The sequence below is a fragment of the Coffea arabica genome, chromosome 6c (genome assembly GCF_036785885.1).
Source record: "Coffea arabica cultivar ET-39 chromosome 6c, Coffea Arabica ET-39 HiFi, whole genome shotgun sequence".
Classification (NCBI taxonomy): domain Eukaryota; kingdom Viridiplantae; phylum Streptophyta; class Magnoliopsida; order Gentianales; family Rubiaceae; genus Coffea; species Coffea arabica.
The window spans coordinates 3,983,633-4,006,888 of NC_092320.1; the positions used below are offsets into that span (position 1 = coordinate 3,983,633).

At 37.6% G+C, this 23,256-nt stretch overlaps 2 protein-coding genes across 2 annotated transcripts; both read left to right on the top strand.

Annotated features, from left to right (window-relative positions):
* The first annotated feature begins 56 nt into the window (after nucleotides 1–56).
* On the top strand, nucleotides 57–3,681 carry LOC140008287 (phenylalanine ammonia-lyase). Its single transcript, XM_072052151.1, has 2 exons — nucleotides 57–684; nucleotides 1,798–3,681. The coding sequence occupies exons 1-2, from the start codon at nucleotides 299–301 to the stop codon at nucleotides 3,545–3,547; spliced, it is 2,136 nt and encodes a 711-aa protein (XP_071908252.1). The 5' UTR covers nucleotides 57–298; the 3' UTR covers nucleotides 3,548–3,681.
* Nucleotides 3,682–15,185: 11,504 nt separating this feature from the next.
* LOC113697579 (phenylalanine ammonia-lyase-like) lies at nucleotides 15,186–19,025 on the top strand. Its single transcript, XM_027217257.2, has 2 exons — nucleotides 15,186–15,893; nucleotides 17,140–19,025. Exons 1-2 carry the CDS (start codon nucleotides 15,508–15,510, stop codon nucleotides 18,887–18,889), a joined length of 2,136 nt encoding a protein of 711 aa, XP_027073058.2. The 5' UTR covers nucleotides 15,186–15,507; the 3' UTR covers nucleotides 18,890–19,025.
* The last annotated feature ends 4,231 nt before the right edge of the window (nucleotides 19,026–23,256 follow it).

Consider the following 23,256-nt stretch of genomic DNA (forward strand, 5'->3'; position numbering starts at 1 on the left):
CTCACCTACCAATTCTTGCATCTATATATTTCGGAGGCCTTTCGCAACTATAGCCCAGGAACTTCCTGCCCACCAGCATTAGCAGTTGTTCCTCTCGCGATACAAAGTAGTAGCATAGCATTACTAGTTAGTAGTCACCACTGCTACTGCTTCAGTTCCTTTTATCACTTGCTTTACATGAATTAAGTCGATACTCTTCCTTGAATACCTAGCGATTAGTTTCGTGGTGACCTATCTAGCACGTCTAGCCATTTTTCCTGTTTCGGTGGCATCAATCCTGAACAGAGAAAGCTGCAAGATGGAAAATGGTCATGACGAAGGCGTGAAAGTCTCGGAGTTTTGCTTGAAATCAGATCCTCTGAACTGGGGAGTGGCAGCTGAGTCACTGATGGGAAGTCATTTGGACGAAGTGAAGCGCATGGTAGCTGAGTTTAGGAAGCCGGTGGTAAAGCTCGGCGGTGAGAGCTTGACCGTTGCTCAGGTGGCCGCGATTGCCGCCAAAGGTGATCAGGGTGTGAAGGTGGAGCTGGCGGAGGACGCAAGGGCTGGGGTGAAGGCAAGCAGCGACTGGGTGATGGAGAGTATGAACAAAGGCACTGATAGTTACGGAGTTACCACTGGGTTTGGTGCCACTTCACACAGGCGGACCAATCAAGGCGGTGCCCTTCAGAAGGAGCTTATTAGGTAAATTAGCTTTGGCTTCATCCTTTAAATTTTGCCTCCACTTTCAAGATTGCTGCACTAGCTTTTTTTTTTTTTTTTTTTTTTTTTTTTTTTTTTTGTGGTTAGCTCAGCTCTTTTTTGTCTTTTGCGTTAATGGTGGCCACAATTTTACTGTGCTGGGATTGGGCAATTTGGGCTCATGCATTTAACCTGGATGATAAACTACCTGTTTGAATTTGTTTCTGAAAAACTCCACTATTTCCCCCCAAAAACAAAAACAAAAAAAACAAAAAAAAAGTAGACTATCAACCACCTTTATATTTCATTTGCACTCTTTCCTTTCTAATAAAGTTGGCACAATATTTTTTTTCTAAAAATACTCCAAAACAAACAATCCGAACTGAGATAGTCAAAGCAAGGTTTAAACTAGAATTTAGCGAATGATTTTTTTTTTAAATAAAGGATTTTTTGTGTTCCGAACTCATTTCGACAGATTTATTTATTCTCGTTAGAAGTTTTCGTCATTAAGTTTGAAGTTAGAAAAAAACGCTTAATTATCTTCTAATATTATAACCGGAAAAATTAAGAATTTATTATTTTAGCCTTTCACAAACCAAGAAATCAATATAATTAAAGCAGAGCAAGGGAGAAAACAATTCTCCTGCATGCGTATTTTGGCCTGCTCCAATTCATTTGACCTTGTTTGGTAATAAAACTATGGGGATCACAGAACTCTTACACGCAGATATTTCTGAAAAGCAAAATTCGTTGCCTCTTCTAGTACAATTAAGGGACGTTAGGTTCATCTCTATCAAAATCATGCCAACTTACAACCAGTGCACTCAAAACGAAGAACATATACTAAAGATTATGTATGTATTAGGAGGCATATTGGAAGCCCCAAAAAAAAATATTCAAAAGCAAAATTGATGAAATTAACAAAGGCTACTACAATATTTTACCTTTTCACTTGTCCCTATTTTATCCGTTTACTATAGTCTATGGTTGCCCGTTCATCCATCCGAAACAAATGGAATACTTTTGTCAAAACGAACGAATCTGTGGAGTCGGGTGCAGGGGAATAGAAAGGAGAATGATCCTGACATATGCATGGATTATTGTGTAAATTGACAGATTTCTGAACGCGGGAATCTTCGGAAACGGCACGGAAACTTGCCACACGCTGCCACACTCAGCAACAAGGGCAGCGATGCTTGTAAGAATCAACACCCTTCTTCAAGGTTATTCCGGGATCAGATTCGAAATCTTGGAAGCCATCACCACTTTCCTTAACCACAACATCACCCCATGCTTGCCTCTTCGCGGTACAATCACTGCCTCTGGTGATCTTGTCCCCTTGTCCTACATTGCCGGTTTACTAACTGGCCGCCCCAACTCCAAGGCCGTTGGACCCAACGGAGAAGCTCTAAACGCCGAAGAAGCATTTCGCATTGCTGGCCTCAGCGGTGGCTTTTTCGAGCTGCAGCCTAAAGAAGGCCTTGCTCTTGTTAACGGAACAGCTGTTGGTTCTGGCTTGGCCTCTATTGTTCTATTTGAGGCTAACGTGCTTGCTGTCTTATCTGTAGTGCTGTCAGCAATCTTTGCTGAAGTGATGAATGGCAAACCCGAGTTCACCGATCATTTGACGCATAAGTTGAAGCATCATCCGGGCCAAATTGAAGCCGCAGCTATCATGGAGCATATCTTGGATGGAAGCTCTTACGTCAAGGCTGCTCAAAAGTTGCATGAGTTGGATCCCCTGCAAAAGCCAAAGCAGGACCGATACGCTCTCAGGACGTCTCCGCAGTGGCTGGGTCCACAAATCGAAGTTATTCGTGCAGCAACAAAAATGATTGAGAGGGAGATCAATTCAGTTAATGATAACCCTCTCATTGATGTGTCCAGGAACAAGGCCTTACATGGTGGCAACTTTCAGGGTACCCCGATTGGAGTGAGCATGGACAACGCTCGACTGGCCATTGCATCTATTGGCAAACTGATGTTTGCTCAATTTTCCGAGCTCGTTAATGATTACTACAACAATGGGTTGCCGTCCAATCTCTCTGGAGGAAGGAATCCAAGTTTGGACTATGGATTCAAGGGAGCTGAGATTGCTATGGCTGCATACTGTTCTGAACTCCAGTATTTGGGCAATCCAGTGACCAACCATGTCCAGAGTGCCGAGCAACACAACCAAGACGTCAACTCCTTGGGATTAATCTCTTCAAGAAAAACGGCAGAAGCCATTGATATCTTGAAGCTTATGTCATCCACTTATTTGGTGGCACTTTGTCAGGCAATCGATTTGAGGTTTTTGGAAGAAAACCTGAAAAATGCTGTTAAGAATATTGTCAGCCAAGTGGCAAAGCGAACTCTGACAATGGGTGCTAATGGAGAACTGCATCCTTCACGGTTTTGTGAGAAGGATTTGCTCAGAGTGGTGGACCGCGAATACGCCTTTGCCTATGTGGATGACCCTTGCAGCGCTACCTATCCATTAATGCAAAAGTTAAGGCAAGTGCTCGTGGATCATGCGTTGAAGAATGGTGATCAGGAGAAGAACGTCAACACGTCCATCTTCCAAAAGATTGCTGCATTTGAAGATGAACTGAAGGCTGTCCTACCAAAAGAAGTGGAGAGTGCCAGAAGCGCTGTTGAGAGTGGAAATCCAGCAATCCCTAATCGGATAAGGGAGTGCAGATCTTACCCATTGTACAAGTTCGTTCGAGAAGTGCTGGGAACAGAACTGCTGTCTGGAGAGAAAGCTCAGTCACCTGGTGAGGTGTTCGACCAGGTGTTCACAGCAATGAGCAAGGGGCAGATTGTAGATCCTTTGTTGGAATGTCTCCAAGAATGGAATGGTGCTCCTCTCCCAATCTGTTGATTTACTTTCATCCATTCAAACATTTGTTTATCAAATCCTTCAATGTAATTTTTATGTATGTCAAATTCAATGATATGTCTGTAACACCCATGTATTGCTCAAGGTTTCTTAAAATGTGAACAAAAATTTCAACATCGTCGCTCTTCTCCATTTAATGAGTTGATTGATTTTCGGCTAGCTGATTGCCGATGAAGGCAATCCTACATTACATCCATTTTCTGAGAGAGTTGTGAACGAAGGTGGCCAGACTACTAATTTAGTAGCTTTAGAACCATGCTTAATACAGTTAAAACTAGGGTAAAATACATAAAATTCCTTTGTGATTAAGAAAATTGACACGAAACTTTCTCATTGTTTAAAAACTCTCACATAACCTCCTTGTGTTTTGGATTTATTTGAAAAATGGACGAAAATCATTCAAATTGACAGAAAGATGTAAATTTCCTATATTAATCCTATTTACAAACTGAATCGAAGTTTAACTCAGGGCTCATTTGAAATAAAAGTAGAACTAAGGGGCTCATTTGAAATTTTATAAGATGTGTCATCTTCTTCAAGAAAATTTCAGAACGTTCTGGGCTTTGTGGTCATTTCGGCTTCATCCCACGTACCATCTTCGAGCTTCCTAGCTTTGGAGCTAAGACGGAGCCAGGGAACTCAACCCGTTCATTGCCTTATTTGAAGTGGAATCAGCAGCATATTGGCATCAAAGGCCTTCATACCATTCTCTTTGGATGCTCTAGGCACTCAGCCTTTTATACGGTGGATCGGCTGAGGTCTATCGGACTCGCCTTGTTCACCATCTTTGGATTCCAGCATAGCAGCATTCTCTATCTAAAGACAGTTTCCCCCGCTAGCTAACTCAGGAGTGAAATCCCTTTCCCTAGCCCCGAGCTACATCTTCTTTCTTACCGATTGTTGAAGAAGGATAGCTTGGTGATTTCTCTTTGTGAGCCATTCCCGTACCATCCAATCAGGCATGGGACTCGGGCATCGAAGTTCCAGGCTTTGCCGTGCCCGTGTGATTTTTCCATTCTTGATTTTCGCTACTATCTCTGCCGCTGAATCAGAATCGATCTGTGAAGGAATGGTACTTGTTGTTGTTGGTGTTGTTTTTCCCAATCCCCTCTCCCTGGAGGGCCGCTATTTTGCTTCTTTGCATTCACGATCAATTGGTGTTAAGTTGGGATCAATTGATCAAGAACTTTTTGTTAATTTTTTGAGACTATTAGATTGAGAATTTTTATTGTTATTTTGTGCTCTATCTAATTAGAAAATTTTTGGTGTTATTTTGGGATTGTTAAGTGTTGAAATCAGTGATGATTGGTGGTAAAGTTGCTGGTGATGGTAGAGCTACTGGTAATCAGTAGCGGTACTGATGATAATTGGTGTTCACCAGTGTCATTGACCATTTTGATGTTATTGACCAGTTTGGTTGCAAGTAGGGAAGAAATGGAGAAGGAAAATAAACAAAAAAAAAAAAGAAAATGACAAAACACTGCAAAATACTAAATTGTCCTTGACAATATCACTTGAAACTTCCTTAATACACGAGTGCATCTCAAACCCCGTTAATTTGGATGATTTCCGTCCATTCTCTAAATTAGTCCAAAGCACAAGGAGGTTATGTGGAAATTTTTAAATAATGAGGAAATTTCGTGTCAATTTCCTTAATCGCATGGGGGTTTCATGTATTTTACCCTTAAAACTATATTAAGGATGGTTACTAGCTAAGAAATTGCAAAATCAGACATGCAATCACACTACCTTTTTCAAACTGATTATGAGACTGGCTGCTATTACTTGAGGATGTAAAATAGCTTGTAGCTTCCTTGTTGAAGCGTTTGAAGATGCAAAATTGAAAGCTTAGACCCACACCCTCCTCATCTTGGTTCAAAGGCGTGATCACGTGGAAACTATTTTGATCCCAACTTTATTAGCTTTCCAGTACATAATACTGAAAGCCTAAAAACCACCGGAGGAGGAACTACTGAACTGTCATTTGGTCTCTAGAAAGGCACCGAAACGAGAGGCTTTAAATGTGGCATTTTTTATACTCCCTCCGTCCCATTTTGATAGTCCTATTTTCCTTTTTCGTCTGTCCCAAACTGTAGTTTACTTTCCAATTGAAAAATGTAGTTGTATTTTAATTTTTCTAAAATACATTTATTCAATGTAAGTTGTTGTTACTAAAAACCTATCACATTTAATGCATTTAGATTTTCCAAACTTATTTATATCAGGAGAGAAACAAACCATGTCATCATTGGCTACAAACCATGAGTGAACATTTTCAAAACTATCCATATTTCCACAATTTTTCTAACGAAACTCCAACAAAAGAATATGATTTCAAATTCTCATAAAGTTGTAGTCTAATTAATGTGAGGGTATTTTAGAAAAATAACTACTTAAATTGATTGTTCCAACAAAGTTAACTACTTTTTCTTAAATTGAGTGAAAAAAAAATCAAGACTATTAAAATGGGACGGAGAGGGTATTATTTATGGCTCCAATCTCTGGAAATTGCAAACCAACTGCTGACCAAAAAATAAAGAATTTTGTACAAATTGTTAACCAAAAGTTGACCTCAAAAAAAAATTCTAGTATCAATTGTTATAAAACTAGTTATAAAACTCGGTCAATTGTTATTTGTTCGCTTAGAATTTTTTTTTTAGAAGAAAAAGAGTTTTCATTGCTTTAAGTCGACTATAGCAGCGTACAGGACTTCCTTCAGAAAATTTACAAACCAAACATAACTCCCCTAAATGGATAAAGATTAACTTAAGGCATGAGATGAGCAGGGACGTTATTATTGCTCTTTATATGGGACACCATTACATACTCAAATTCCAAAATGAATGGAAGACACCAAAATTCTTAGCAAACTGTAAATGCTTTTAGGAAGGTTAAAGCATTCCACCTACCCAGGATTGAGAGCTCAGGGAATCTTCTCAACCATTGTTGCCTGAGCCTCTACTTGTTCCCATTGGTTCCTTACTACAAAACATATTCCAATTCCAGCTTCGAAAAATGTACCATCCATATTGATCTTGTAAATTCTTTCCTCATGTGCTAACCATCTACTATGGCCTTCAATCTTCTTGACCTTCTCTCTGCCACGTAGATTCCAATACTCCCTCTTCTTATGCACTAATTTGTGCTACTGGTTCCTCGGCTTTTTCTTCAAAGGTCTTCTCAATTCTGCATTTCCACATAAGTCATGTGATTACTGCTGCTAATTCTGCTAACTGCTTCCCCGTTTGAGTAGAGTATGCAGGCGAACCACTCCTTGAAACTGGACACAGATGAGATGTTTGCAATCTGCTTACCTTCTACACCCTTCCATGCTCCCTGGCCAAATTCGCAATCAAAGAAATGTGTTTTATCATTCATTCACACCGATTGCATTTTGTCACTGCTCTTCCCAATCTAGCTTGAAGATTTGTCCAGTAGGCAGCATTTCAGAGGATGCCCTCTGAAGAGATGAATTCTCGGTGAATAAGCCGAGGTCACCAAGAGGCGAGATCACCTGCAAAATTTCAAGTGACCAGGGGCTTTGTTCTCTGATCTCACTCCGATGCTAAAGTCAAAGAGAGTTCGGGAGTTGAATATATGAGTTAGATTGCGCACTTCATTTGGAAGTGATAGATGAGTATTTATAGTGGATGCGCCTATGGATGGAATGATAAGATCTACCCATTGTCAGCCATCATGAGGCGGTTTAGGGTGGCAGTGTCAAGTGTTAGTTTGATTAGTAAGTTGGCTGATAGTCACATCACTCCATTAGTCACAAATCACTTCAAATAATCAAAATGTCAGTTGTCTTGGCCAAAGGAGTAGACGAGATGAAACATATCTCCAAGGTGATCTCATGAATCACCTCATCGAAGAATACTCCGAACGAGATGTCCTCAGTGGAAAGAGAATGAACGGGATTGATCAAGCTCGAGTAGGCCGAGGTGTCTACACCCTGCATACAAAAATTCTTATCTTTGAGGAAATAGTTAAGTGCCAATTTACCATAACTCATTCCAAAAGTTCTTCGCTTTACTGTTTGAATAAGATTCTTCGCCTCCCCCTTCCAGCTTTCCCACCCTCCTTGCCATGTAATCTACTGACGTCACCTCAAAATTTCCACTCTATGTATAAAGCCACACCACCTCATTTTTCAGCCATGATAAGAGAATTTTTAACATATGATTCACTTCATAGTTACGCAGAAGAGCCTTTCGAGAATGCAATTTCCAATAGGCAAAAGTATGAGGTGGAAATACTTAAAATATAGGAATACAGAAATAAAATTAGAGTAAACTAGTAGGGCTAGAATAGTTTTTCGTAGCTAAACATTCCTACTTTTGTAATGGAACCAACTTCATCCGCGTATTCTTGAAAGGACCTAAATTATTATCAAAAGATTCTTTAGAACTCTTCCGTACACTAAATTAGGGTTCAAATCTTGTCCATCACATCACAATGAAATATAATATAGTGCATTTATTTGATTTGATGATTCAAACCTCAAGTCCATACAACCCTCTTTGGTTTCTGTAAGTTAGTATAGTAGTACATTTGTTTTGTTTTGTTTGGTGTTTCACTCAAAATCCTCATGCAAGCCTCTTTTCCACATATTATTGGTTAGTATATGAGTATTATAGACTGTTGCTATTACCACAAAAAAAAAAACTTCATAGGATTATTTGGCAACGTTTGGTTGACTCACATAAACTAGTTGGCTCGGTCCAATGGCACATTCAATTCCACAATTTTCATTTTTTCCTTTTTCTTTTACAAAATTTTACATAACAAAAAAAGTTAAGAGACGATCAGAAAAGAAAAGAGAGGACCAACACCGGAAATTGGCAAAGAAGTATGGCTTCCCAGATCGTCGGACGGCTCCTTCGAAGCACCACCCGCCATAACCCTATCATCCCTAAATTCGGCAACTTCTTCCATCGCAATATCTCCGTCGACTCTGCCTTTGAGTCCAATCTCATTCGTGCAACTCTTTTCCCCGACGATGGCATCGGCCCCGAAATTGGCGAGTCCTTGAAAGAGGTAGTCTTCCTTCCCTATCTCAATCTGTCTCTCTGCGTTTATTCCCCTGTACAATTATATCTTCTTATTCGTGCCCGTCTTCGCGCCATGTTAAAGTTACCCTGTAAGTATGGATGCTGATGCATCACAATTTTAGCGGAGAGGACTAGGTAAACAGTTGCTTAGGGATAGGGCCTCAAAAAACAGAAGGTTATATGGAAATTTTGAGAGCCATCAAGGCAACAGAGTCATAAATAAAGCAATTCACAATTTCTTTGCTGAGATGGAAGGAGAGGAGACTTCTTTTGTCTGTTTCCTACTACAGCTACTTCACTGGATGGCCATATCTGATGTCACTACCATCTCATTCCACGTTACTGTTTACTATGGAGTATTTGACAACAATACATCCTAGGTTGTATTTGAATTGCATTTTTCTAGACTTTTTGTAAAAAAATTATTATAACGATTTGATGTATATGAGGTAAAAAAGTGATAGAAAAATGTGTTTACAAAAAACGTAACAATTTTTTGATAAAAAATGGCTGTCCAAACACAATTGCCTGTTTCGGCAACTTTCACTCTTTCCCCTATAATACTTACTACTGAGTACTATTTTGCTCGTGAATTTCATTTTACATACCAATTCTTTTTTTTTTGTTTCACATGTGAATCGGTCTTGAGCAAAGAGGAGTGCATTTCAACCGCATCCCACCAACGAAACAGCTTTTCTCTTTTATTTTAAATAAATAAAGTGATTAATATATAAATAATCTCCTAATAGATTCCTCTTGTCTAATTGACTCGGATGAATAAGTTGTGTTCTACTTTAAGCCAAATGAAAAGTTAAACAAATATAATCAACTAACTCTAACGTAGTTGACCACCATATGTCTTTGTGGGTAAGAGGTCAAGATTTTAAATATTATCCTTCATCAAAAGTTATTACTTAATGTGGCTTTTTTTACATTCATATAGGTGTTTCTTGCATCTGCGTGGTCCAATGATGATTTAGTTTCAATCGATTCTCCATGATTCTGTTGGATTACCCTCCTAGAATACGTTAGAGTATGAGTAAGTGTAGACGACGATAATGGATAAAAAAAAGAAAATTTAAACAAATATTAGCACTACTAAGTTAATCCAAGGAACACTTGCTGCAATTTCGATAAAGAGCACCAGTAAATGTCACCCTCGCATTTTCTTAAAAGTATCAAAGCTCAAATTCGGTGGCTGAGGGAGCACTACTGTCTATTGACTGAAGATTTTGATACAGGGGGTCGGCCGGAGGATGGGGTTGGAATAGAAGTTACTGACACATACTATTATTGCTCTATGTTTGTTTTGTCAGAGAGATTACTGTTTTCTAGATCTTCTTAATAAGGTAAATAATGACAGTGATCTCCTACAAAAAAAAAAAAAGACAGTGATCAGCAATTTACTGTGCAAAAATTAAATTATGGAGGTTCCTTTTGTGTTTACGACCAGCTAGTACGTGAACGTGATGATGATGTGCACTTAGAAATGAATGGGCCAGGAGATTAACCACCACTACCGTCACTAATCACTATGCAGCTCGTTCGTTCTGTGAAAGGGATAGGTATTTATTTGGTAGAGTTTGCCACTTTAAGAGATAGAGAAAGGAGGGATGATGATGATGAACAGCCAGTGAAGTCTACATGCAATGATCAACATCATCCATCAACTGTCTTTTTATCTCCGTGTAACTCCGTCGTCAACTAATGAAATAGATGGGGAGAAATTCTACATTTGTTCATTTGTTTACTAGTTCTTTAAACATCTCAATGATGGGTGAATTAAGTAATACAGGCATTAAGGAAATTTTAAATTAGGAATTGTCAAAGTGTCAAATGGTGCCTATTATGTTGATTTTAGGTGACGAGACAGATAATTTTAGAAGTTCTCTTACTGTGATGTGAATCCCAGAATTTTTTTTGTCTCAAAAATAACAATTGTATAATCTAACCTAACCTAATTTAAGGAGAAGTTCTCTTGTTGTAATGTAAATTCTAGAAATTTTCTTTTGTATCGCAACGATAACATTTGTAAACTTACTCTAAGGGAGGGGGAACCAACATAATTTTCTATCGAAGAAAGCTACAGTTAAGGGACAACCACAATTAAGTGGCAAGGTGGGAGACAACTGTGTAAATCTCATAATCCTATGTGTCAAAGCGTCAACTGTCAACTAACCTTTGTATGTTTATCCCTTAATGACGTCTTGCAACCTTACTCAAAAAAGAGAGAGAGAGACTACCAGAAGTCTCTCCCTTTAAAATTACTAGGAGAAAAAGAAACATGGAGGGAAATTTCAAAAACTAGTGTTTTCACCCGTGCTATGCACGGGATTATATTTCAAATCAAAATAATATTGTATATATATATATTATGGTAAGAAAAATAAATATATATATACTAAAAATTTTAAAAAAGTGATGCTTAATATTTTGAAAAAAAATTTAATCTCTAATGTTTTATATGATAAAAGAATTGTTAGCGCATTTAAAGAGATGGATAGGTTGGATGGTAAGGTGAGAAGAGTTTTTTTTTAAAAGTCAATTTATCAATATCCAACAAAACATATTATGTTATACCCATATATCAATACTTATAATATAAAAAAAATAAATTATAACCAATTTATTTTCTTCCAATTTTAGAAAAAAAATATTTCTCCTATTTTGTGCCCCTATAATTGTTGACTGCATTTAGATTAGCATTTTTCATAAACTTTAACGTATATTTAAAAAAAAAATCTCCATAATATGTGTTTTTAGAATTCTCAAAATTATTAAAAATCACCATCATTTCCCTCTTCTCTTACCCGCCACCTAGTCATCAGATGTCTCTTACGACTTTCATATTTTCTATCATGGTACCACTCTCTCTATTTTTTTTTTTTTCATTTCTGTCATATCTCTGCAATTCCCTTTCTTCTTTTCTCCCTTCTTTGGTCATCCTTGTAACCCATATTTCTTTTTCAACATTTCTTGCCACTTTTCAACTTCTTAACATTTTCTTCCCTTCATCCTCCCCCTATACCTAACCTCTAAATTCATATCCCTGCAACCCAATATATTTAACTTTACCTATCATAATGAAAATCTAAAATTGAAAATTGATTACAATGGTTGCAATTATTAGTATCTAAAAATGGAAATGAAAATTTGATAATATCTATAATATCCTCAAGTACTACAATCAATATATATATATATATATTTAACATAGCAAATACATATTTACATATGAAGACAGCAATAAGAATACATAAATAATTAATGGTACCAAAAGTTATCCTTAGTATTTTGGTTTTGCACTCTTATTCAAATCTAATGTCAAATTTGGGCCAGATATATACAAATTAAGTAGTATTTTAGAATTGAATGTTCTATATCTTTCTTTTAAACTATAATGTTACTTTTTAAAAAAATTTTGGTAGAAGTGATGTTGTTATTATCATTATTTTTTTTATCAAAAATGAATATTTAAAAAAAATCACGTTAAAAGGCTAGTAGTACTTTATTTTTTATTTAATTATTTCATAATTTGGATTTCATGAATGGTACCATTCTTGATTTTTTAAATCCACAACATTATTTCATGAATATTTTTTTATTTAATTTTGCCCTTTTACTTAGGATTACTAAGTTAAAAGATAAAATATTGTCATTTACTTTTTTACTTTGACTAAGTTTGGCAATACTTTCTTTTTGTTTACCCTCCCACTAATAAATTTCAAACCAAATTCTTATATAACTGGAGTCACTACTTTTTTAAATTAGAAAGGCATGAAAGCCACTTCCTACTTAAGAAAATATTATTTGCACTTCATTTTTTATTATTTGCAATTCCACTATTTGTTTTATCATTTAGTCTAATTAATAAAAATTATATAATCAAAATGATTATTGAAGTGTGAATAACAAAAATGGAGTGTAAATAATCTTACTTATTTAAATTAATAAGAAAGCATGTAAAGATGTTATATTTGTTATCTCTTCTTATGGTCTTATAGAAGTTTTAATTGTTGTAGAATCATAAATAACGCAAAGCAATCGAAAACGTGATGGGTTGAAGTTCAAATAGGATAATATGCATATTAACCAACAATTTGAAATGAAAAGATTTTAAAAAGTAACCAACAATTTCAAATGTGAAGAGTATATATAGAAGTTGAGAGGAATATATTTTATAAATTAAATTAAATGTGAAATGCTAGAAAAATGGAATTGATAGTGGGAAGATTCGTGGAGGCTTCTTAAATTTATATAGATATAGATAGCCACCGTATTAAGTACGCTACCGTATTGGTGATTCCTAACTTTAAGGAACTCGTATGGTATATTACTAATGATGATTATGCAAGTTACCGTCTTTCGAAGCAGAGATTGAGTCTGAACTCGTTCCTTGTAGCATCTCACTAACTACCAATGGATTATCTAATTGAATTTCCTGAAATAATTGAACGGCAACTACAATACCATGGAAAAGAAATAATTTTTTTTCTGCGTATTATTTGAAATCAAATTTAGGAACATGAGTTCAGACAGTATCTAATTAGATTTTCTGGACTAATTTTCCGTCTTTATCATTCCTATTAATTGGTCGTACTTTCCCAAAGACATGTGGAAAAACATTTTTTTAAAACTATCCACAAATTAGAGTAGCCATCCGAGTTCAAGGGGCTTCAAATCCTCTGTACTCAAAGTAATCTCTTTCCCCTTTGTCTCTTATTTGTACAGTTGCCATGTGTTTCTAGAGGTTGAAATAATGAACAATATAGCCCTCTCTTTTTTTTTCTTTCTTTTCAAAAAGTATACACTAACCTTTGTCCCAGCTGAAGATTAATGCATTATGTAAATGTTTTCCTAGAAATGAGAAACGTTTCAAGTGTTGTATTTATGATGAATATTGCGGATTGCTTATTATTGAATTCCATGCATATTCCCTTTCCAAATTTATACACTTATAAAACTGCAGCCTCACTCTCGGTTATATATTTTCCAATTTTGTGTAAATGATGCTATAGCATATATTAGATGGTGAAAGATCTCGCAATTCATGAAGAAGCTGGTATAAAAGTCAAAGAAATAATGGCCAAATTTGTAAACCGATTATTATCGATTTATTTGAGTTTGGGTTAACAAAAGACTAGAGACACGTGGCAACTGTACAAATAAAGAACAAAAGGGACAGAGACTATTTTGGGGACAGAGAATTTGAAACCAGTTCAAGGTGCCTAATACTTGAACCAAGTGCACTCGCGATTGTACGGTCTTTTTTGAATTTCCGATCAATCAGGCATGTAATTGCAACTGCATTTGTGCGCAGCCCCACTCCCCGTTCCTAATTAGTACTGACTAGTCTAAAGACCCGTTCTATGCACGGCAATAAAGAATGTTATGAAAATAAATAAATAGTTATGAGAATATATAATACACAAAAATTTTAATAAACAATAGTTCAGCCTATGAAATGTTAAGCAATTTTTAGCTACCTCTTCTTGCTTCTACCTATACAAATCCCATCCCTTCGTCGCTGAAAAAATTTAAAACAAAAAACAATTTTTAGCTACCATCGTCTACACAGTACAAACATGCATTACAAAAAAAAAAAGTGATATAACACCTAAACCACGTCATATTAATTGTAATAGATCTAAGACCAAATTATATTTGCTAAATGCCAATTCATTTCTCAACCATCATGTCCAACATTCAAAAATTTCAAATGGCCTAAAAAGAAATTCTAGAAATGGCCCAAAAATTTCAAAAATTTTTGGCATTGAAATTAATAATAAATAAAAAAGAAATGGCCCAGAAACACAACTAAATTATGATAATTTCACTACTCGAAAAAATTCATAAATGCTAAATAAATTATTTTAACATTTTCTTTTCTATCTTATAAATATAAATCTATAATAAATTACTATCAAAAGTATCATATCGCAATGATAATAACTATTCATCAAATAGTAGATATGAACATGAAAAATTTGGCACCTTTACCTTAAAATTATACTAGATAATCTTATAATTATATAAAAAAATAAATTAAAACCTATTATACAAGGGCATTTTTGGATATTTATTTAAAAATTTAACCAAATCAATATTATTTTAAAACTTTGTTATTAAAACTATCAAATCAAGGAAGGTAAAAATAATTTTTTAAATCTTAGAAGAGTTCAGTGAAATTGTCAGGAACCTGGCTCGCCTCGCCTCCTCAGGGGAGGTTTCTGCAAAATTTCCCTATTTTCTAACTACATTACTTAAGTGATATGTGAAGGAGAATAAAATCAAATGATGGGTTGGTGTAATGACTAAAATTTCAGGGAAACTACCAATCAAATGATGGGTAGGTGTAAGGACTAAAATTTCAGGGAAACTATCCAGGAAGGTATCTGAAAATTGTCAAATCTTTTCACCGGGCCACCAACCACAATCAGTGAAAAGCCCATGTACCATGCCATTCCCACGTATTCCAACCAACCGTCCAATTTATGATCGATCAATGGTCCTGATTCATATCCAACCAAGCCTGCTTAGCAACGACTGTCACCATCCCCCGCCCTCACTCTTTCTCCCCCTTGTGCTCTCAATTCTCACCTACCAATTCTTGCATCTATACATTTCGGAGGCCTTTCGCAACTACAGCCCTGGAACTTCCTGCCCACCGGCATTAGCAGTTGTTCCTCTCGTAACACAAAGTAGTAGTATACCATTACTAGTTAGTAGTCACCACTGCTACTGCTTCAGTTCCTTTTATCACTTGCTTTACATGAATTAAGTCGATGCTCTTCCTTGAATAACTAGCGATTAGTTTCGTGGTGACCTATCTAGCACGTCTAGCCATTTGTTTGCGTGACATCAATCCTGAACAGAGAAAGCTGCAAGATGGAAAATGGTCATGACGAAGGCGTGAAAGTCTCGGAGTTTTGCTTGAAATCAGATCCTCTGAACTGGGGAGTGGCAGCTGAGTTACTGATGGGAAGTCATTTGGACGAAGTGAAGCGCATGGTAGCTGAGTTTAGGAAGCCGGTGGTAAAGCTCGTTGGTGAGAGCTTGACCGTTGCTCAGGTGGCCGCGATTGCCGCCAAAGGTGATCAGGGTGTGAAGGTGGAGCTGGCGGAGGACGCAAGGGCTGGGGTGAAGGCAAGCAGCGACTGGGTGATGGAGAGTATGAGCAAAGGTACTGATAGTTACGGAGTTACCACTGGGTTTGGTGCCACTTCACACAGGCGGACCAAACAAGGCGGTGCCCTTCAGAACGAGCTTATTAGGTAAATTTTGCCTCTGAATTTTTACCATAAATTAGCTTTAGCTTCACCCTTAAATTTTGCCCCTGAATTTTTACCACGTTCAAGATTGCTGCACTGGCTGTTTTTCTTCCTTAAGTTTAGTTCTTCGTGATGATAGTATGGGTCGATCCCAGCATCGTCATTCTTTTTTTTTTTTGGTTTTTGTTTTTTGCGTTAATGGTGGCCACAATTTTACTGTGCTGGGATTGGGCTTATGCATTTAACCTGGATGATAAACTACCTGTTTGAATTGTTACTGAAAAACTCCACTATTTCCCCCTAAACAAAAAAATAAATAAAAAAGAAGACTCTCAACCACCTTTATATTTCATTTGCACTATTTCCTTTCTAATAATTTTGTCACAATAATTTTTTTTCTAAAAATACTCCAAAACAAACAATCCTAACTGAGATAGCCAAAGCAAGGTTTAAACTAGAATTTTGTGAATGATTTTTTTTTAAAAAAAAGGATTTTTTCTGTTCCGAACTCATTTCGATAGATTTATTTATTCTCGTTGGAAGTTTTCATCATTAAATAAGTTTGAAGTTAGAAAAAAGACGCTTAATTATCTTCTAATAATATAACCGGAAAAATTAAGAAATTATTATTTTAGCCTTTCACAAACCAATAAATCAAGATAATTAAAGCAGAACAAGGGAAAAAACAATTCTCCTGCATGCGTCCAATTCATTTGACGTTGTTGGTAAAAAACTACCGAACTTTTACACGCAGATATTTCTGAAAAGCAAAATTCGTTGCCTCTTCTGCTACAAAATCATGCCAACCTACCGCAAGTGCATGCGTGCACTCAAAACGAAGAACATATACTAAAGATGAGCACCCATATCACTATGAGGAATTGTCATTATCTAATCTTGATATTTTGATTTTTGGCTCCACAGACATTTCTGTCTTTGGAAAAAGAAAAAAAAAAGATAAAGAAAAAGCGGAGAAGTGGAAGATTATGTATGTATTAGGAGGCATATTGGAAGCCCCAAAAAAAAAAATATTCAAAAGCAAAATTGATGAAATTAACAAAGGCTACTACAATATTTTACCTTTTCACTTGTCCCTATTTTATCCATTTACTATGGTCTATGGTTGCCCGTTCATCCATCCGAAACAAATGGAATACTTTTGTCAAAACGAACGAATCTGTAGAGTCGGGTGCAGGGAATAGAAAGGAGAATGATCCTGACATACATGGATTATTGTGTAAATTGACAGATTTCTGAACGCGGGAATCTTCGGAAACGGCACGGAAACTTGCCACACGCTGCCACACTCAGCAACAAGGGCAGCGATGCTTGTAAGAATCAACACCCTTCTTCAAGGTTATTCCGGGATCAGATTCGAAATCTTGGAAGCCATCACCACTTTCCTTAACCACAACATCACCCCATGCTTGCCTCTTCGCGGTACAATCACTGCCTCTGGTGATCTTGTCCCCTTGTCCTACATTGCCGGTTTACTAACTGGCCGCCCCAACTCCAAGGCCGTTGGACCCAACGGAGAAGCTCTAAACGCCGAAGAAGCATTTCGCATTGCTGGCCTCAGCGGTGGCTTTTTCGAGCTGCAGCCTAAAGAAGGCCTTGCTCTTGTTAACGGAACAGCTGTTGGTTCTGGCTTGGCCTCTATTGTTCTATTTGAGGCTAACGTGCTTGCTGTCTTATCTGTAGTGCTGTCAGCAATCTTTGCTGAAGTGATGAATGGCAAACCCGAGTTCACCGATCATTTGACGCATAAGTTGAAGCACCATCCCGGCCAAATTGAGGCCGCGGCTATCATGGAGCATATCTTGGATGGAAGCTCTTACGTCAAGGCTGCTCAAAAGTTGCATGAGTTGGATCCCCTGCAAAAGCCAAAGCGGGACCAATACGCTCTCAGGACATCTCCGCAGTGGCTAGGTCCACAAATCGAAGTTATTCGTGCAGCAACAAAAATGATTGAGAGGGAGATCAATTCAGTTAATGATAACCCTCTCATTGATGTGTCCAGGAACAAGGCCTTACATGGTGGCAACTTTCAGGGTACCCCGATTGGAGTGAGCATGGACAACGCTCGACTGGCCATTGCATCTATTGGCAAACTGATGTTTGCTCAATTTTCCGAGCTCGTTAATGATTACTACAACAATGGGTTGCCGTCCAATCTCTCTGGAGGAAGGAATCCAAGTTTGGACTATGGATTCAAGGGAGCTGAGATTGCTATGGCTGCATACTGTTCTGAACTCCAGTATTTGGGCAATCCAGTAACCAACCATGTCCAGAGTGCCGAGCAACACAACCAAGACGTCAACTCCTTGGGATTAATCTCTTCAAGAAAAACGGCAGAAGCCATTGATATCTTGAAGCTTATGTCATCCACTTATTTGGTGGCACTTTGTCAAGCAATCGATTTGAGGTTTTTGGAAGAAAACTCGAAAAATGCTGTTAAGAATATTGTCAGCCAAGTGGCAAAGCGAACTCTGACAATGGGCGCTAATGGAGAACTGCATCCTTCACGGTTTTGTGACAAGGATTTGCTCAGAGTGGTGGACCGCGAATACGCCTTTGCCTATGTGGACGACCCTTGCAGCGCTACCTATCCATTAATGCAAAAGTTAAGGCAAGTGCTCGTGGATCATGCGTTGAAGAATGGTGATCAGGAGAAGAACGTCAACACGTCCATCTTCCAAAAGATTGCTGCATTTGAAGATGAACTGAAGGCTGTCCTACCAAAAGAAGTGGAGAGTGCCAGAAGCGCTGTTGAGAGTGGAAATCCAGCAATCCCTAATCGGATAAGGGAGTGCAGATCTTACCCATTGTACAAGTTCGTTCGAGAAGTGCTGGGAACAGAACTGCTGTCGGGAGAGAAAGCTCAGTCACCTGGTGAGGTGTTCGACCAGGTGTTCACAGCAATGAGCAAGGGGCAGATTGTAGATCCTTTGTTGGAATGTCTCCAAGAATGGAATGGTGCTCCTCTCCCAATCTGTTGATTTACTTTCATCCATTCAAACATTTGTTTGTCAAAACCTCCAATGTAATTTATCTGTATGTCAAATTCAATGATATGTCTGTAACACCCATGTATTGCTCAAGGTTTCTTAAAATGTGAACAAAAATTTCAACATCGTCCCTGTTCTCCATTTAATGAGTAGATTGATTTTCGGCTAAATTATTGCCGATGAAGGCAATCCTACATTACTTCCATTTTCTGAGAGCGTTGTGAACGAAGGTGGCCAGACTACTGATTTAGTAGCTTTAGAACCATGCTTAATACAGTTAAAACAATATTAAAGATGGTTACTAGCTAAGAAATTGCAAAATCAGGCATGCAATTACACTACCTTTTTCAGACTGATTACAAGACAGGCTGCTATTACTCGAGGATGTAAAATAGCTTGCAGCTTTCTTGTTGAAGCGTTTGAAGATGCAAAATTGAAAGCTTAGACCCACACCCCTCCTCATCTTGGTTCAAAGGCGTGATCACGTGGAAACTATTTTGATCCCAACTTTATTAGCTTGCCGGTACATAATTCTGAAAACCTAAAAACCACCGAGGAGGAACCACTGAACCGTCATTTGGTCTCTGGAAAGGCACCCGAAACGAGAGGCTTTAAACGCGGCGTTTTTCATATTATTTATGGCTCCAATCTCTGGAAATTGCAAACCAACTACTGACCAAAAAATAAAGGATTCTGTACAAATTGTTAACCAAAACTCCAAAAGTTGACCCCCAAAAAAAAAAAAAGATTCTAGTAGTATCAGATAATGTTGCATCTTTAAAACTAGTTTTAAAACTCGGTCAATTGTTATTTGTTTGCTTAGAATTTTTTTTTCCTTTTGAGAAGAAAAAGAGCCTTTCATTGCTTTTAGTCGGCTGCAGATTAACTTAAGACATGAGATGAGCAGGGCGTTATTGTTGCTCTTTATATGGGACACCTTTACATACTCAAATTCCAAAATGAATGGGAGACACCAAAATTCTTAGCAAACTGCAACGCTTTTAAGAAGGTTAAAGCATTCCACCTACCCAGGATTGAGAGCTCCGGGAATCTTCTCAACCATTGGTTCCTTACTACGAAACGTATTCCAATTCCAGCTTCGAAAAATGTACCATCCATATTGATCTTGTAAATGCTCTCATTTTTTTTTTTTTTTTGTCAGCAACGATACATTTAGGTGACCTTCTCTAGGAAGGAGGGAGAGCCTAAGGAGGTTATGATAGGGGGTTAGTGGGTATACAGACCTAACTAGACCAAGAGAATGCTATGGCACAACCCTTAAATTTTTTTCACTGCAGATGAGGTTTGAACCCTCACCTACAACCCAAGGTGCTAGCCATCTGCCATGGCCTTCAATCTTCCTGACCCTCTCTCTGCCACGTAGATTCCAATACTCCTAGAGAAGTGCCTCTGCTAATGCACTAATTTGTGTTGCTAGTTCCTCGGCTTTTTCTTCAAAAGTCCTCTCAATTCTTCATTTCCAGATAAGCCATGTGATTATTGCTGCTAATTCTGCTAACTGCTTCCCCGTTTGAGTAGAGTATGCAGGCGAACACTTATTGAAGCTAGACAGAGATGAGATGTTTGCAATCTGCTTACCTTCTACACCCTTCCCTACTCCCTAGCTAAATTCACAATCCAAGAAATGTGTTTTATCAGTTATTCACACCGATTGCATCTTGTCACTGCTCTTCCCAATCTAGCTTGAAGATTTTGTCCAGTAGGTAGTATTCCAGAGCATGCTCTCTGAAGAGGTGAATTCTCGATGAATGAGCCAAGGTCACCAAAAGATGAGATCACCTGCAAAATTTTAACTGGCCAGGGGCTTTGTTCTCCTGTCTCACTCCGATGCTAAAGTCAGAGACAGTTCGGGAGTTGAATATGTGGGTTAAATTGTGCACCTCATTTGGAAGTGATAAATAAGTATTTATAATTGATGCGCTATGGATGGAATGATGAGATCTACCCACTGTTAGCCATCATAAGGCGATCTAAGGTGGCGATGTTTGATGTAAATCGGATTAGTAAGGTGGCTGGTAGTCACATCACTCTATTAATCACAAATCATCCAAACAACCAAGATGTCAGTTATTTTTGGCAAAGGAGTAAACAAGGTGAAACATATCTCCAGGGTGATCTCATAAATCACCTCGTCGGAGAATACTCCGAACGAGATGTCCCCAGTGAAAAGAGAATGAACAGGGTTGATCAAGATCGAGTAGGCCGAGTTGTCCACAGCCTCCGTACAAAAATTCTTATCTTTGAGGGAATATTTAGGAAAAATTGCACAAATCATCCCTCACACATTAGCGATGGAAAAATTTAGTCCTGAGAACGAAAACGAGCATTTCTTAGTCTATTACAAATAAAAAACAATCAATTTTAGTCCCTGCTAACTTTTCCGTTCAAACTCTTGACCGATCCGGTCATGAAAACATCACGCGACCAACTTTTGAAGGGTAAAAGGGCAGTCATTCTGATCTTTAACCAAAATGTAAAGGACCATATGCTTTCTCAATTTTCAAATTTCTGCAGCTTTCAAGTTCGGGCGGTATTAAACCATTCAGCTCAGTGTAGACTAAATTTATTATAGTCAAATTTAGAAGCTTCCCTATCGATTTTGGGATTGAAGACTTTAAAGGGTTGTAGAAAAGATCAAGCTTACTCAAGAACCTGAGCTTGGAGAACGTTGCGGGCAATGGCCGCTGAAAGAACAAAAGGGTGAAAAAAAAATTTGAAGGTTGGAAAGTTCACCGATTTCTGGCAGTAACTCACTGGAAAAATAGTTGATGCCGAGGTAAAGGTCCGTGAGGTTTGTTAGTCTGCTAACTTCCAGGGGAATGTGGCCAGAGAGAGTTATTTGAAACGTCTAAAGATGTTAAAGACTGGAGATTTGAAAAGAGAGTTGGTGAAAAAGAACCTGAGAGAAGGTTGTTGCCAATTGCTAATACTTGCAGGTGGGATAGATTGGCAATCTGGGTTGGGATATTCCCTGTGAGTGCATTGCCGGAGAGGTTCAGAGAACTGAGCTTGGCCAAGTTTTCGAGCTCCGGCGGATTGACACCAGTGAAGAGGTTGGGACCAAGGGTGTGGATTTCAAGATGAGTCAACTCACCCAGTTGGCTTGGTAACTCGCTAAACAACTGATTATCGCCAAAGTCTAAGACTTTGAGCCTCTGAAGCGAAACAATTCGAGGTGAGATTTCTCCATAGAACAAGTTGGACGAGAAGTCAAGTACAATGAGGCTGGTGAGGTTGAAAATAAAGAGATGGGATGGTTGTGAAAATTGATCTTAACCAAAATAATATGGGATGGTTGATGTATTTGTTGTGTACCTTAAGCAATACTCCATTAATGATTGTGAACCTGATCCATATAAGGGAAGTATGAATGACGTTGAGCACTTGATCCTTTACATTTTGGTTAAGATCTGAGTGACTTGCTATTTTTACCCTTCAAAAGTTGGTCACGTGATGTTTTCATGACTAGGTTCGTCAAGAGTTTGAACGGAAAAGTTAGCAGAGACTGAAATTGATCATGTTTTATTTGTAATGGACTAAAAAAACTCATTTTCATTCTCAGGGACTAAATTGTCACATCGCTAATATGTAAGGGATGATTTGTGCAATTTTTTCGAATATTTAATTGCCAATTTGCCATAACTCATTCCAAAAGTTCTTCACCCTACTGTTTGAATAAGATTCTTCCCCTCCCCCTTCCAGCTTTTCCACCCTACTTGCCAAGTAGTCTACTGATATCACCCCAAAATTTCCACTCTATGTATAAAGCCAAACCACCTTATCTTTCGGCCATGATAGGAGAATTTTTAACAGATGATCCACTTCATAGTTATGAAGAAGAGCCTTTAGAGAATGCAATTTCCAACGAGCACAAGTATTAGGTGGAAATACTTAAAATATAAGAATACAGGAATAAAATTAGAGTAAACTAGTAGGGCTAGAATAGTTTTTTATAGCTAAACATTTCTACTTTTGTAATGGAACCAACTTTATCCGCGTATTTTTTAAAGGATCTTAGTTATCACTTATCACGAAAAGACTCTTTAAAACTCTTCTGTGCACTAAATAGGGATTCAAATCCTGTCGATCACATCACAATGAAATATAATATAGTGCACTTATTTGGTTTGATGATTCAAACCTCAAGTCCATACAACCCTCTTTGGTTTTTGAAAGTTAGTATAGCAGTACATTTGTTTTGTTTTGTTTGGTGTTTCGCCCACAATCCTTAAACAAGCCTCTTTTCCAAATATTAGATTAACTGTTTTTGGGGGATGTTTTTAAAAAATTTTGCTGTAATAGAGTTTTTAGAATATATTTAAAATATTTTTAAAAAA